The sequence below is a fragment of the Heterocephalus glaber genome, unplaced genomic scaffold (assembly GCF_053883595.1).
Source record: "Heterocephalus glaber isolate CG9 unplaced genomic scaffold, H.glaber_assembly_v1.0 deba00001140, whole genome shotgun sequence".
In the NCBI taxonomy this organism is placed as follows: Eukaryota; Metazoa; Chordata; class Mammalia; order Rodentia; family Bathyergidae; genus Heterocephalus; species Heterocephalus glaber.
Window position 1 is genome coordinate 2409962 of NW_028258200.1, and position 13473 is coordinate 2423434.

The following is a 13473-nucleotide window of genomic DNA, read 5'->3' on the forward strand; positions in this document are numbered from 1 at the left end:
GACTGTATGTTTGGGAACCCGCCTACTCACAGAAATTTCCTTGTGACCCCCATATCAATATTCATAGTAAGGTAGGATAAAGAGAGATAAGGAGACACGAAATTCAATTTTTTGTCTCCCTTATTATCTTGAAACTTTGGGTTGGATCCCTTTATGGCTCTGCATGTAGGCATGTTAGTCATATAAGGAGTGTCTGTATGACAAGGTTTACTAGCTCTACGATTCCCTAGTCTATCTCATCCCCACTCAATACTGAGGAACCCAAGATAAGAGCAAACAAGCAATTTCCACGGCTTACAGGGACAGCCAATTGGCAGTTTTTACAATATCTAGTTCCAGACTCCCCTGGAGCAATGCCCAAGAGTTTCCAAGCCAACAGCCACCTCAGATTCCAGGAAAAACAACAGCTAGCAGACCCCCATGATGAGGTCACCTCTCACAAGTGGAAGCAAGGACCCCTTGATGGAACGGAGGCTACTCCTCCCAAGCAGGGATACTCTCTCCTGGAGACCTCACTGCTCCCAGGCCACGAGGCTTTCTCTGAGACAATGAGAGCACAGCCTGGCCAGCTCAGCCAATCTGTACAACCTGGCCTTGCCCAACTGGGAGTGGCCGGGCTGAAGGTCTGCACCTGGATGGGCCCCTCCAGGTACTCACGACACGCCGGGGTCCTCTCCTCTTCCCCTCGCTTTCTCATTCTCTGAATGCCTCACTCGCTGCATCGTAAAGTTCTTCTGTGATGTGAGTAGAGAATTTATCTGGGCCAGACTGAGATCCCCAGCTCTCTCGGGGACATCCTTGGACCCCACCTGCTGACAGCAGTACTTTCAGTCATTTGCCAATATGCATAGGTTGGTGAAAGTTTTTAAGACTAGCCCGAGGAGAACAATCGTAGCTGGGGTCTAACAGGACGACACTTGACCTTCTGGTTTTTGCCTTGAAACTGTAAGTGGGGGTTCATAGCAGCTTCATGCCATGCTTTTCTCATTTTTTACCTTGGCAATTTCAGTGTGTGAAGTGATCTTCAAATACAGTGCTGAGGTACTGTTTAGTGTCCCAGCACATGGTCTATGATGGCCTTACGGAGAAAGTACACTCAGGCATAGTGCTGTTGGCAGGACTGTTAGTGAGCCTAGTCTGTGTGAAGTATAAACACACACGAAATCAGATACAAACTGATGACAACGCTGTGACTGGAGACCTGCGGGAGCCCAGCTCAGGGCTTTTCCCAGTGCAAAGGCTCCGAATCTGCTCTTTCAGTTCTTGCCATGGCTTATCTGGCAGTGCAAGGGATCCAGCTCCGGCCTCAGCTCCACGAGCCACACCCCCACTCCTGGTGGTGACTGTGGAACACAGCTACCAGAAATAATGAACGTCAGCTGTACTGATTTACAAGCCTCAAAAAAAAAAGTAGTCACAAGGGATTAGGGTACACAGCCCACACAGAAAACTTCAAGAAACTGCAGTTCCTAAGCACATTCGACCGTGTCTGCTCGAGGCATAGCAGCTGAGTCAGGCACTAAGGCTGAGTGAACCTCCTGGTCTGGTTCCCATCCCCACTGCAATGCACTCTCCTGGGTCCCACCTCAGAGGCAGAGTTGCATGGATCTCCCCAGGTGATGTGAATATGCAGAGCACATTCTCAAACTTCAGTGCGCACGCATATGAGTCACTCAGCTCTACCCCATCCCTTGATTCCCAGCAGATCCCAGGTGATGCAGCTGCAGACCCACGGACCACACTGTAGGTGGCTCAGCCTAAGCCACTTCTATGAGGTCCCAGAAATCAGAGCAGAGCTGGGCAGCGACATTCCGTCACAGCTATTCCCATCTCAGTTCCTTTTTCTTTGCAGCTTTGACTTCTCCCATCCTATGGTCCGTGGAAGTTTAGCTGCCGACTGGGTAGCCTCAGTTCTAGCTGCAGAGCCTCGAATTCCTTCCTCACACAGTGCCGTCAGATCTACCTGTCCCCAGTCTTCTGTGCTCCTAAGTCAGGCCTCAGGAAGGTGCCAGGGTTGGGCAGGCTGTAACTTCATCCACAGATTAATCCTAATTCAATGGCAGTTGGGGGGGGTCATGGAAACCACAGACAAGGGGTCTAGTTGAAGTGAATGGGTCACAGGGCTATGACCTTGGGGATGACATCTTGTCCCCAGCTCCTGCCCTTCTTCCTCTTGGCTTCCTAGCTGCCCCAGGTGAGCAGCTTTGCTCCATGCCCTCTACCGACATTCCTGTGCAGCTTGCCACAGGTCTACAAGTGCTAAAGCCAGTGATCAGGAACTGAACCCTCTGAAACAGTCAATATGCCTTTCCTGGGCCGGGGATTTAGCTCAGTGATTCTGTCACCTGCCTCACAAGTGCAAGGTCCCGAGTTTGATCCCCAGTACCAAAAAAAACACCACCAGAACTCCACCTTTCCTCCTGTCAGGCATTGTCACAGCAACAGAAAGCTCACACACACACATCAATTCTGACTCTCCTCAGACATCGTTTGAGTTCTAAAGCCATTCCCTCAACTGGGACAGGGTACAGCATGGGTAACTCAGCTGGCCCGAGGACTCCACCCACTGTGACAGGAACATAAACCACAGGACCCATAACGAATGACAGTAAGTGTCAGTCCTGCCATCTATCAATTACTGTTACAGAGAACTTTTTCCTTCACTGTTTCCATTCTTTCCAAATTTTATTCCAAAAAGGGGGTTTGTGTGCAATTAAGATGTCCATGAAGAGTGATCATCATCATCATTACAATAAAGAGACAAGGACCCAATTCACTAGGTCATGTCTTATTTCTCCACTGTCCAAGTTTTTTGTTTTTTAAAAAAAAGCCTTCTTGGACTTGGAAGAATAGAACAATGTCTACACTTAAAGAGTGCCCCACACGAGTTATGAAATCCTTGATTCCATCTCCTATTTATCTTTTTCTTTCTGTTCTTTTTCTTTCTTCTCACGCTCAGCTTTAGCTTCTTCTTCCTCATGTTTCTTGATCAACTGTTCCACTTCCTTTTGCTTGAGAACTCTTATCACCGTCTTCCCATTCTCTCTGGTTAATGTGGCGATTTCCACTAAAAACAAACACAATTGTGTTAGAGGCAGGTGGACCCAGCAAACTCCATGTGCCAGGGCTTTTTCTTCTGAAGTGCTCAAGCTTTACTTCACTACTTTCCCACATTTTATGCTTTAATTACTATTCACAGATACATTTATGGGAACAAAGTAACTTTGCTCTCACATTGTTTTGAATACTATTTTTGCCTACATATCTTCCTTCTCCCCCATCCCAACTTTCTCAGCAACCACCTGCGATTCCCTTGGGACAAGTGCAGTCAGTACTATTCATGCTGGCCTGCTGTTAGCTGTGCCCATCAGAGGACCCACACTCTTCTTGTTGGACACCCTGAACTCTCGGCCAGTAATGATACTTCTTTTAGAGACTTTTCAAAATAACGGTTAAAAAGCAGCTTCTATGGCATGGCTATGGGTAAGAAAGGCAGACTGACTGATACACAAAAGGGAAAGATTTTCTAAGTAGGGCTTCCGTGAAATTAGGTAGAAGACAACATTAGAGGGCAATCTGTAAGTAAATGGCATTTTCTTTCTTTTTTTTTTTTCTTTTTTTTTGGCATTTTCTAAACAACAATGTAAGAGTGAAGTTATCCTACACCAAACTAATACTTTAATTAACCACAAGTTTTGAAAAACATTATTTACAAGTATTATTTTATATAGTCATACAACTTAAGTTGAATGAAGTATTTGATATTGCTAACATGAGTTTAAAGACTGATAGATCCAGAAAAACCTGACAGGGTACAATCATGCAAAAGTTCTGACCCAGACAAAACATATTAGATCTAAGTATCGACACATAATCATACACACTTTGTCACAGACAGAAGCATCAATACTACTAATGAGAGGTCTTGCTGTTAAAGGAGCACGCCAGGTTTCTGAGTGCTGAGAACATTCAAGGTGAGGTCCAGGAAGTGTGGGATCGTGTGACCCCACAACTTAGCAGTGCTGGTCTTGGTCAAATCACTTAACCTCATGAAGCCCAAGCATCCCTGTTTAGGACACAGTATAAAGCCGCCTAACTCTGAGGCTGCTACGTCCATGAACTAGGACAATACACTCAAGAGCCAACACTACAGCTGCCCAATCATATGACAAAAGGAAGGGACAAGAGTCACCTTTCTCAGCAGACAGCTTACTAACGTCCATGGTCTTGTTCAGCACTTTGATAGCTAAAGCAAGCGCCGACTTCAGAGTCATTTCTCCTTCTTTGTAGTCCTGTTTCAACATTGACACAGCTGCCTACGAAACAAAGAATTAACAAGTCTTTGCATTTAGGAATATGGATTAGCCTAGAACAGTGGTGGTGAACCTATAGCACACATGCTGCAGCCAGCTGTTACCACTGAAAGCTCTAAAAGGTTCACCATCACTGGTTTAGAAGAACAATCCCTGAAGCTTTACTGGCATTACGTCCAGTATAAACAGTTTTGATGGCAAAGAGGGTGGATACTAGGTGGGGTGAGAAGAGGGATGCTGCTGCTCTACAAATGGAGTCCCTAACCTAGGTCCTCAGGCCCTGAAGGATCCAGGCGAGAATTCAGGAGGTCTATGAACTAAGACATCAAAATCTACATTGCATCTTTATTTTCACAATTTCTAAATGAAAACTAGTATTTAATTACAAATGTAGACAACACTGGTGCGTCGGCAGTACCTGCAACTCTGTCTGCAACAGTAATCATGGATATTTTCATACCACCTGAAGGTTGCTGCAGCTGTCTGAAGATGCTGCTTACATTCATCATTACCTCAACTTTATGGGCCTTATCAAACCTTTGGTAGCATTTACAGCACCAGGAAATACTCACAGCACTGTTATTTCCAATGCATGTGGCTTTCCAGCCCCCATAATTTCCACTGGGGTCACTCTGATAGAGCTGAAAGCCATAGTGCTTATCCCAGCCAATGTACAGCAACGAGACACCAAAGGGACGCTTTCCTTTAACAAAGGAAAAGAAGGCAAAAACGTTAACAATCTCGATTTGGTATCACCATAGTTACCCACGCTAAACCCTTTCCTGGGAAGTTAGGCATTCATAAACTGCTTTGTGCTCTGGCCACTATAGATAAGCTCTATCACAGATTGCATTTCCGCTTCTAGGATTTGGATGCAGCCAGGAGAGGAAATGAGGACACAGAGGACCAGTGCTGAATTTCATTATTATGTGAAGAGAATTTGTTTCCAGATTTGAAAATGTCACTTTGCCTTTCAATATCCTATTACTACAGCATATGAAATCTACCTAGTGGAAGCAGGTTCCTTCACGAAGCAGGTATATGAAGTGTTGATTTTCAATTTTTTTTTTTTACTGTCTTAAAAAAGGTTACCATTCATAAAACATTTTCAATTTTTGGATTAAAATTTCCCAAAAAACTCAGTACCTCCAAATTGTGTATAGGCCTGTTTGATATCACACAGTGCTGTAACCAACTGCTCACATGGAATTGGCTCCTGATATTGTAATAAATACCTAGAATAAAGAGATTGGCATAGTAAGAGTTTTCTTTAAAACACACAGACTCTAAGGAAAATGTCCTCTGAAAAGAAATCTATGCCATGAAGCCAACATAACTGTCAATGTATTTGAAGAGGAAAGAGAGAAGGGAAAGTCGACATCCTAACACTGTTGCTGTAGCATGTTATATTTTTAACTAAAAAACTTAAAAATAGTCAATGAATAGATCTTTAGTGACTTTAAACTTTGCAAAAGTAAGCTCTCCTTAGAAACTGCTAAACTAATTTCCCTATCATCAGAAATTAGAAATTGGTATTTATGTTCCTACCTTTGTGCAATGAGCCTCAGTTCATTAGTCAGAACATTAGCATCAGAAGTTATACCTGCCACGCTGCAAGCCATGTCCCTTGAAGAGAAGACACTGATCAGTAAGCAGGAAGGTGACTGTATGGGAATTATGACTATTAAGAAGTACCAAGATCTATTAGGAACTCGCCAGACTTCTTAAGCTGCTACACACTTCAGAAAAATGCTACAGTAGTTTTATCTTTGTAAGAGATTTTTACTTGATATCATTCAACACAAATGACAAACAAATGCAATCTAAATCCTTTAGTAGATGCATTTAACACTGCCATCCTTGAATAGGGCAAGAGAATGAGCACTAGGACACCAAAGAAAATCCCCCAAAAAAGAAACAGGCTTTGCTGAATAGACACATTACCCTTATGCTCTAGAGTAGTACAGTGGACCCTTGACTAACGAACTTAATTCACTCCTGAGGGCTGGTTGAAACTCAGGCTCCTCTACACAGCCTTCAAAGTCTCTCTCCTGTATAGAGGCAGATCTCAGTGTCCTTAGAGACTTGCCGTGGGATCTCTCAACCCCACACAGGTAAGGATGTTGTGATGTTCCTTCCAGAACACTTTAAGGGTTAAATCTGTATCTGGAACTATCTGGAAGCACAAGAGGCCAGCATTTGGGTCATAACGCAAGACTCTGGTCATAAGTTAAAACTAAAATTCCAGTCATAACCCAAGTTAGTTTGTACATCAGGCCGGTCGTAACTCGGGGTCCACTGTACTCCTGCCTTGTAAGGCTGGCTCATGGAGGTGAGAGTGAGGGACCATGAGAGCAGGGGAGTTCACAAGATGCCTAGCAAGTCCAGGACCAGCCTCCCACAAGGGCTGCTTTTCCTTTCCTTCTTCCATACCCTGAGCCTTGCCTAGCTCTACTATATCCTAGACACCCAAGCTCTCTATGCAACTCAAGCCTCCATCTGCAAAGCAGGCCCAAAAGTGGTTATGTGGGGGATGATACTACCTCACTTGAGTGATTCAGACTCAGTGACCAGCAGTCACCAGGCCCAACCCTGAAGGAAAGTTTCTAACCAGCACAGCTGGCTCTCCAATAACTACAATGTTCTGCATATCCAAAATGAACAGAAATCTCACAGGTTATGCCTAAAATGTTCCCAGATCTCTAGGAGGCCTGTTCTTTAGTAAACAGTACATTCAACAAAAGTCCTGAATAGTTACTCTTAATAGTTTTAAGGCTGCTACATGTCAGACATTGTGCTAGTTTATTGCATTCATTTTATTATTTTATTTTTATTAGACTTTAACAATTACTCTAAGAGGTCTGAGACCCTAAGAAGTTAAATAATTGGTGCAAGGCTATGCAGTTCATATGAGTGGGGCCTGGATTTGAACCCAGATCTGCGTGACTACTTAGTCTATATGTCTAACACTAAACAATACAATGCTGTTTCTCCACTATTCCAGCTCTGCATTTCAGAGAAGTAACATACACCAAAAAATGAATTAAATTAAATTAAAAAATAAATAAATAAGGTAGTTAGACAGTAAGGGCTGGGGATGCAGCTCAGTAATTTTGCCTAGCATGTGTGAAGCCCTAGGTACCATTCCTAGTCCACACCCCCTCCCCAAAAGTAGCTAAACATAATAAATGCTTCCAGAGGTAAAAAGGGGTAACAGGTGGTTCTAGGCTTCAAGGAGATTTCAAGCAGAGTAAAAGCACAAGTTTTCAGAAGTAAAAATAAACTGTTCAAATCTACCATGTCACACAGAAGAACCCTCCCCAACCAGGCAGATCCCATTTATGTGAGAAAACGAAATACTTAAAACTCTTCCTAAATTAATACTTACTCATTGAGTTTATAAATTTTTTCAGAGAAAAAGACTTCATCAAGAAGCTTGTGAATGTTGCGTCTCTCTGCTGCAAGCAAAACACCATCGTTTGCTAAAATTCCCAAACAGGTGCCTGCATGTCCAATGGCTTCCATGGCATATTCAACTTGGTATAAGCGACCTATAAAACACAAGCAGTGAGAAGCCAGGATGCTCCTTGGTGCTCCCATATCACTGGTCCAAGAGGAACCCACAATGACACGAGCAGGCTGCAAATAACAGGGCCACTTTGACCTTTCTATGAAGCATAATGTCATCAACTTAGTGACCAGTTACTTACAAGTGTAAAAAGAATGAACTTAGCAACTGCAGAAACATTTCCTTTTTTTTCTTTTAACCATTCACTTACCAGGACAATTACTTAAATACAGAATGACCAAAAGTTGCATTTTTTTCTGTTAATTTTTATAACGGGAAATATAAAATGACAATTTTATCAAATTTATTCAATAATTTTTCTGTGTATGGTATATCTTAAAAATATTCAACACCTGCCTGAGTGATGCTCATAATAGTACAGAAACAATCATGCTGCCCAAATGATGCTCGGGATAAACTGTTAACTGATTAAAGCCTAACATACACATAAAATCTTTGGGGCAGATTGAACAATTTCTATTTTACCTTCTGGAGAAAATATAGTGGTCCTGGAGTCATATCTTCGAGACTGCAAAGAAAAAACATACAAGTGATTTCTGCCCACTGAAAATTAGCCAATTCCAGCAAGCCCACAAATCACAAAACGCATGGTGCACAAAGTTCAGTATGTGGGAGCTGATAAGGCTGATGGCACCACAAAATTCTCCTTCCATTCCATTCAATTTTCTCATGCAAGACTGTAAGCTGAACAGTTTGTAATAGCTAAAACTTGGAAACAGCCCAAATGCCCATCAACTGGAGACTGGATAAAGAAAATGTGGTTTTTTTAATAAAATGGAGTACTACTCAGCCATCAAAAAAGAGAAATTACAGACATTTATTCCTAAATGGATGGACATTGAGGCGATACTCTTAAGTGAAATAAATAGGACACACACGTAAATACCAAATACTTTCTCTAGTGTGAGAAACTGAAAGTGTAAATAAGGACTAAAAGGTATAATAGATAATGTGAAATAGGAAGAAAAGGGCCAAAGGGGAAGGGGAAGTGGGAGGGGTAGGGGAAAGGAAAGAAGGGAATGGAATTAACATGAGAAAATGAAAAAAAGGAAACAAAGTCTCTGTAAATAGGGAGGGATGGAAGGGTTGAAGGGAGGGCAGGGGAATGGGGAAAAAATAAGAATCAAGAGAGTATGTAAAGGTGCATGTCTCCAATGATGAATGTCTTTATACTGTACACCTAAAATGTACCAATAAAAGCGTAGGCTGAGTGCAAGCAATAGTATTCCTCAGCCAAGTTTACTAGCTTGTGTTATTAACTCACCATGGTTTCTGAACTTTAGAAAATTCCTGTAAAAAGAAAACAGGATCATCATTAAAATAAAATTCATAATTTAGGATGCATTTCCTGACTAAAAATCTGTTTTATTCAGTTAACATTCACTGTGCACCTGCTAAGTACTGGGCACTTATCTAGATGTTGGAAAATCATGATACATACATCCAATTCCTGTCTTGAGAGCTTATAATCTGGCAGGCAGGTGTAAGGAACATAGGTTATAAAGTAATGTGGAAAGAGGCACTGAAGGTGGGGTGGGAAAAGAGAAAATCAATAAAGTATTTTTTTTAGAAAAGGATACAGACAATGAATTGAGAGACTGGTAAGGCAGAACAAGTTGAAAACCCTCAGGTCTACAAGGAAGAACAGAGGAAGGGAGAGAAGGGCCCTGCAGGCAGAGGATAAAGCATAAGCAAAGGATACAAAGCAGGAGAGCTCAATGGGCAAGAGTCATTGGCTGAAGTTTCATGGGGATTGGGGGGGGGGGGTTGCTGACCTTAAGGGTAGGTGCAGAGAGTAAGCCTGGGCATCATTTCCATTTTCGCAAAAGACAACAGCCAAGATTCAATGTGATTTAGTAGAAAAACCAAACCTCAGTCCAAAGCCCATATTCCCAAGTACTTCAGATAATCAAAGGAATTAAGACTGGAAACGTAAGCAGGGGTCTTGGTCAGGTGGGCTCCACCAAGACTCTGAGCCCAAGGGCCACAGAAACTGGTAGTTTACAAAAATCACAAAAGTTGGTGAAAGGCTGAGGCAGCGCAGCCGGTCGTGGCTCGGCTCCCACAAGCAGTTGTGGGGGGGGGGGGCTCCTGGGCAGCGCAGCCGAAGGGCACAGAGAGGAGGCAGGGCAGGGGTCTGATCTGCGTGTAAATACTAGAAGCCGCATCTCCACGAGTGCTCCACGAGTTTGAGCACTTCACACATCCAGAGGTGTTCACGTTCGGGTCTTGGGGAACCAGGGTTGGAGGCGCCCCGACCACTCGGCCCTGTCCGAGCCCTCGGTCCTGACCACCGTCTCCCTGGGCCTGGCCAGACCCTCCCTGCCATTCAGGCCCCGGGGGGGGGAGCAAGGGTAACCGGCAGGGGCCACTCCGCGGAGGCGGGTGCACAGTCATCGTCCCATAGCTTGTCAGCAGCGGCTGCAGGCCGACCAGCTACCTCGAAGTTCACAACCCCCACCCAAGGGACAGCGCCCACGCTTCTGCGAGCCCTCAGGGTGGACAAGGCTCACCGGAGAGAAAACAATGAAGAATCAGAATCCACAGCTACAACGACCGCTTTCCTCCGCAAGAAGCGAGAACCAAAGCAGCTGCCTGCGAACCACTTCGAATATGGCCGCCACGCATGCGCAGAGCGGCCCGGAAGTCCCCTAGAGCTCGGATGAGGACCTATAGGCCGGGAAGGCGGTGCTCAAAACGTATCCAGGGTAGACGGCGCCTGGCCGGCCGGGCTCCGGACGGTGCTGTGGTGCCTACTCGCGCAGAGGTCCAGCCCTGGAGCGCCAGCAATTTCCGCCTGTGCCCTGCACTCTTTCACTTTCAGTTCATCACGGGCGGTAGACCACGGGGCTGTAGACCTAGTACAGCAGTAGTGTTGATGGAGCTAAGTCCCCTGCAGTTCCAGCCCTGATACTCATAGTGGTTCCAGCCACAGCAGACTAAACTTTCTGCTCAGCGTCTCCCTTCTCAGATGTGGGTTCCACTTTTATGGCTGATATATATTTCTTTATGTATTGGGTTGGGGGTTTTTTGGTACCGGAGATCGAACTCAGGTCTTTCCACTTGCGAGGCAGGCGCCGGAACCACTGAGCTAAATCCCCGGAACCACTGAGCTAAATCCCCGGCCCTATGTATTGTTTTTTTTGAGACAGGATCTTGCTATGCACTGCAGACTGGCCTTGAACTCACTATGTGGCCCAGGGTGGCCTCGATCTCTCAGCGATGCTCCTGCCTTAGCCTCCTGAGTGTTGAGATCACAGGCGTGGGCCACGACACACGGCTAATGTAGGACTTTTTAAATGTATAGAACAAATCATGATGGATTGGCACTTTTGGAAGAACTTTCACTTTGGTCTCCTCTGCTTCAGAAAGGGTTTACCCCATCAACCTAGTTAAAGCAATAACCTACATCATTATACGCACAGCATTTTATTGCTGTGCTGTCCTGTTTCCATCTCTCCAAACTTTTTTATCCAACTATGTGAAGTACTATTTGTTTAGGGTTTTTTTGCGGGGGGCCTAGTGGGCTGACTAGATCTGGGTTAGTATGTAGTCATTTCAGAGCATTGGGCAAGGAATTTGTCCTTTCTACGTAGGGTGCAAAGCTTTGGGATCTGGACTTTGAAAAGGAGTTAAGTTAGGAATGAGTTGCATTTTGAAATCTCTCCTGTCATCTCTGCTTCCCAAGTACAGCGTTGACCTGGCAAAGGGCCACACCCAGGCAGTAAGCATCCTCAGGTGTCCTAATGTAAACTACCTCTGAAAGCCCCTGCCTTCCCACCTTAGTTCATACTTCAGAAGTCAGCAAACATTGAGTTTTGTTTTTTTCAAACATTGAGTTTTAAGTGAGAGGTAGGATTTCTTAAGTCAAAGAAAGGCGATCAATTGAGATAAAAGGGCAGAAAAATGAGTTTGACAAGTTTAGGTGATAGACTAGTTCAGTCTGGCCTGAATGGAAGAGTGGGAGAGAGAATACAGCAAGTAAAGGAGGACAAACATTTGAGGGCAAATTGTGGGATGCTTTTGATGCCCCATTTTTTTTCTGTTGGAAATAGGAAGGTAGGACTAAAGTGACCTTGATGAGGCCTAAAGCTCTCCCACCTGTCACCTTCTTACAATGTGCTATGGATCATTCCCACCTAGAGATTCTGTATCACCTTGCCTTGAAACTAGCCTGAGGTGATAATGTGATTTCTGAGAATAGGCCATGAAAAGTAATATAGTTCTGTCTTGTCCTCTTGGGGTGACCTTCATTTTTGTGAGGAAGCATAGACCATGTGGAGAGATGTTTGGCCACAGCTCAGATATGGTTCTGGCATCCCCTGCCACATAGGTGAGTGCAGATTTCTCCAGATGATTCTGGTCTTTGGGACCAGTTTCTCAGGCATCAACTCTTCTAGCATTCAAGTCTTCTCAGCTGAGGCCTGTGGTATTGTGGAGCAAAGACAAGCTGTCCTCAGACCTGAGTTCATGACCCATAGAAACCATGAGATAATAACATTATAATTGAAGTTTTACATTACTGAGTGTTTAGCTAAACTGTCACATAGCAATAGGGGTTTTCTATAAGACTGAGCTAGACGATATCTTTGGGCCTGCCTCCACCAGAGAAAAGAAGAATTTCCAAGGGGAGGAAAAAAATGAGCCTGAGACCCTGGACACCCTGAGCAGGGTCTGGCAGGTGGTGGAGGCAGAGGCTGCACAGGGCTGTCCTGTCCTCTCCTCTGTCCCCTCAGCTCTTTGCAGTTTCACTAAGTTCTCCTCTCAGGTGGCCCTGGTCCTGCAGCTCCTTCAGTCTGTGGCTATATCTCATTTTCCCTTGACATCTGCTCCTTTTTGAGAGACAGAGAATTTCCTTTAATTTCTTTCTCCTATGAAATGCGTTGACTCTGTTAGATCATCCCTGATGGATGGTTCGTTGTTCTACAGTTAAGAGAATACTTTTCCTTCAAGAAGGATAATTTTTTGGAAAAGTCCTTCCCTGATTATCTTCTGTCTGGAGCAGTGTCTGTGTCCATCTCTCAATGGTCAGTCCTCCTTTCCTCTGTCACAGGCTTATGTGATCTTTTGAGATCTTCATTGAAATCCCAGGGGCTGCTGGAGGTACCATGTGGGCTGTGTAGCCCCCAGGAGCATGATGTGACCTCATCCTCAGTCCCTCCTGTCCTCCATTCATCCATCCCCTCCTCCTTAGTGCTCTGACCACTGTGTTCCTCCAGCTCCTTCTGTACCAGGAAGCATGACTCACGTGTGTCTCTGGATCTTCCTGTCTCTCCAAGTTTCTTTGTGATCATCAGTTTGCAATTTTATTTGTTTCACAGGCCTCTGAACACATTGTGATGTTAATTTTTTCAGATTTTTATAGATTTGAGTATGTGGGTAATAATTTTCATTGTCTTAACAGGTTAGAATAAAATCTAGAAACACCTTCAGTGGACAAATTTGAACTCTTAATTGAGTGAGAAATCTAAGGAGAGTAATTGAAAATGACATTTGCACAATCATGACTGAACACTAAAAAATGGAAGAAGAAAAGAGAAGAAAACCCATGAAATCTTTTAGAGCTTTCAG

The 13473-nt window shown here is 44.2% G+C and overlaps 1 protein-coding gene across 1 annotated transcript; it reads right to left on the bottom strand.

Annotated features, from left to right (window-relative positions):
* Positions 1-2666: 2666 nt before the first annotated feature.
* Positions 2667-10707, bottom strand: Psma4 (proteasome 20S subunit alpha 4). The gene is made up of 9 exons (XM_004872093.4): positions 10416-10707; positions 9167-9192; positions 8368-8410; positions 7702-7864; positions 5862-5939; positions 5460-5548; positions 4886-5016; positions 4193-4316; positions 2667-3067 (listed from the first exon to the last, which is right to left on the bottom strand). Exons 2-9 carry the CDS (start codon positions 9167-9169, stop codon positions 2913-2915), a joined length of 786 nt encoding a protein of 261 aa, XP_004872150.1. The 5' UTR covers positions 9170-9192; positions 10416-10707; the 3' UTR covers positions 2667-2912.
* Positions 10708-13473: the final 2766 nt, after the last annotated feature.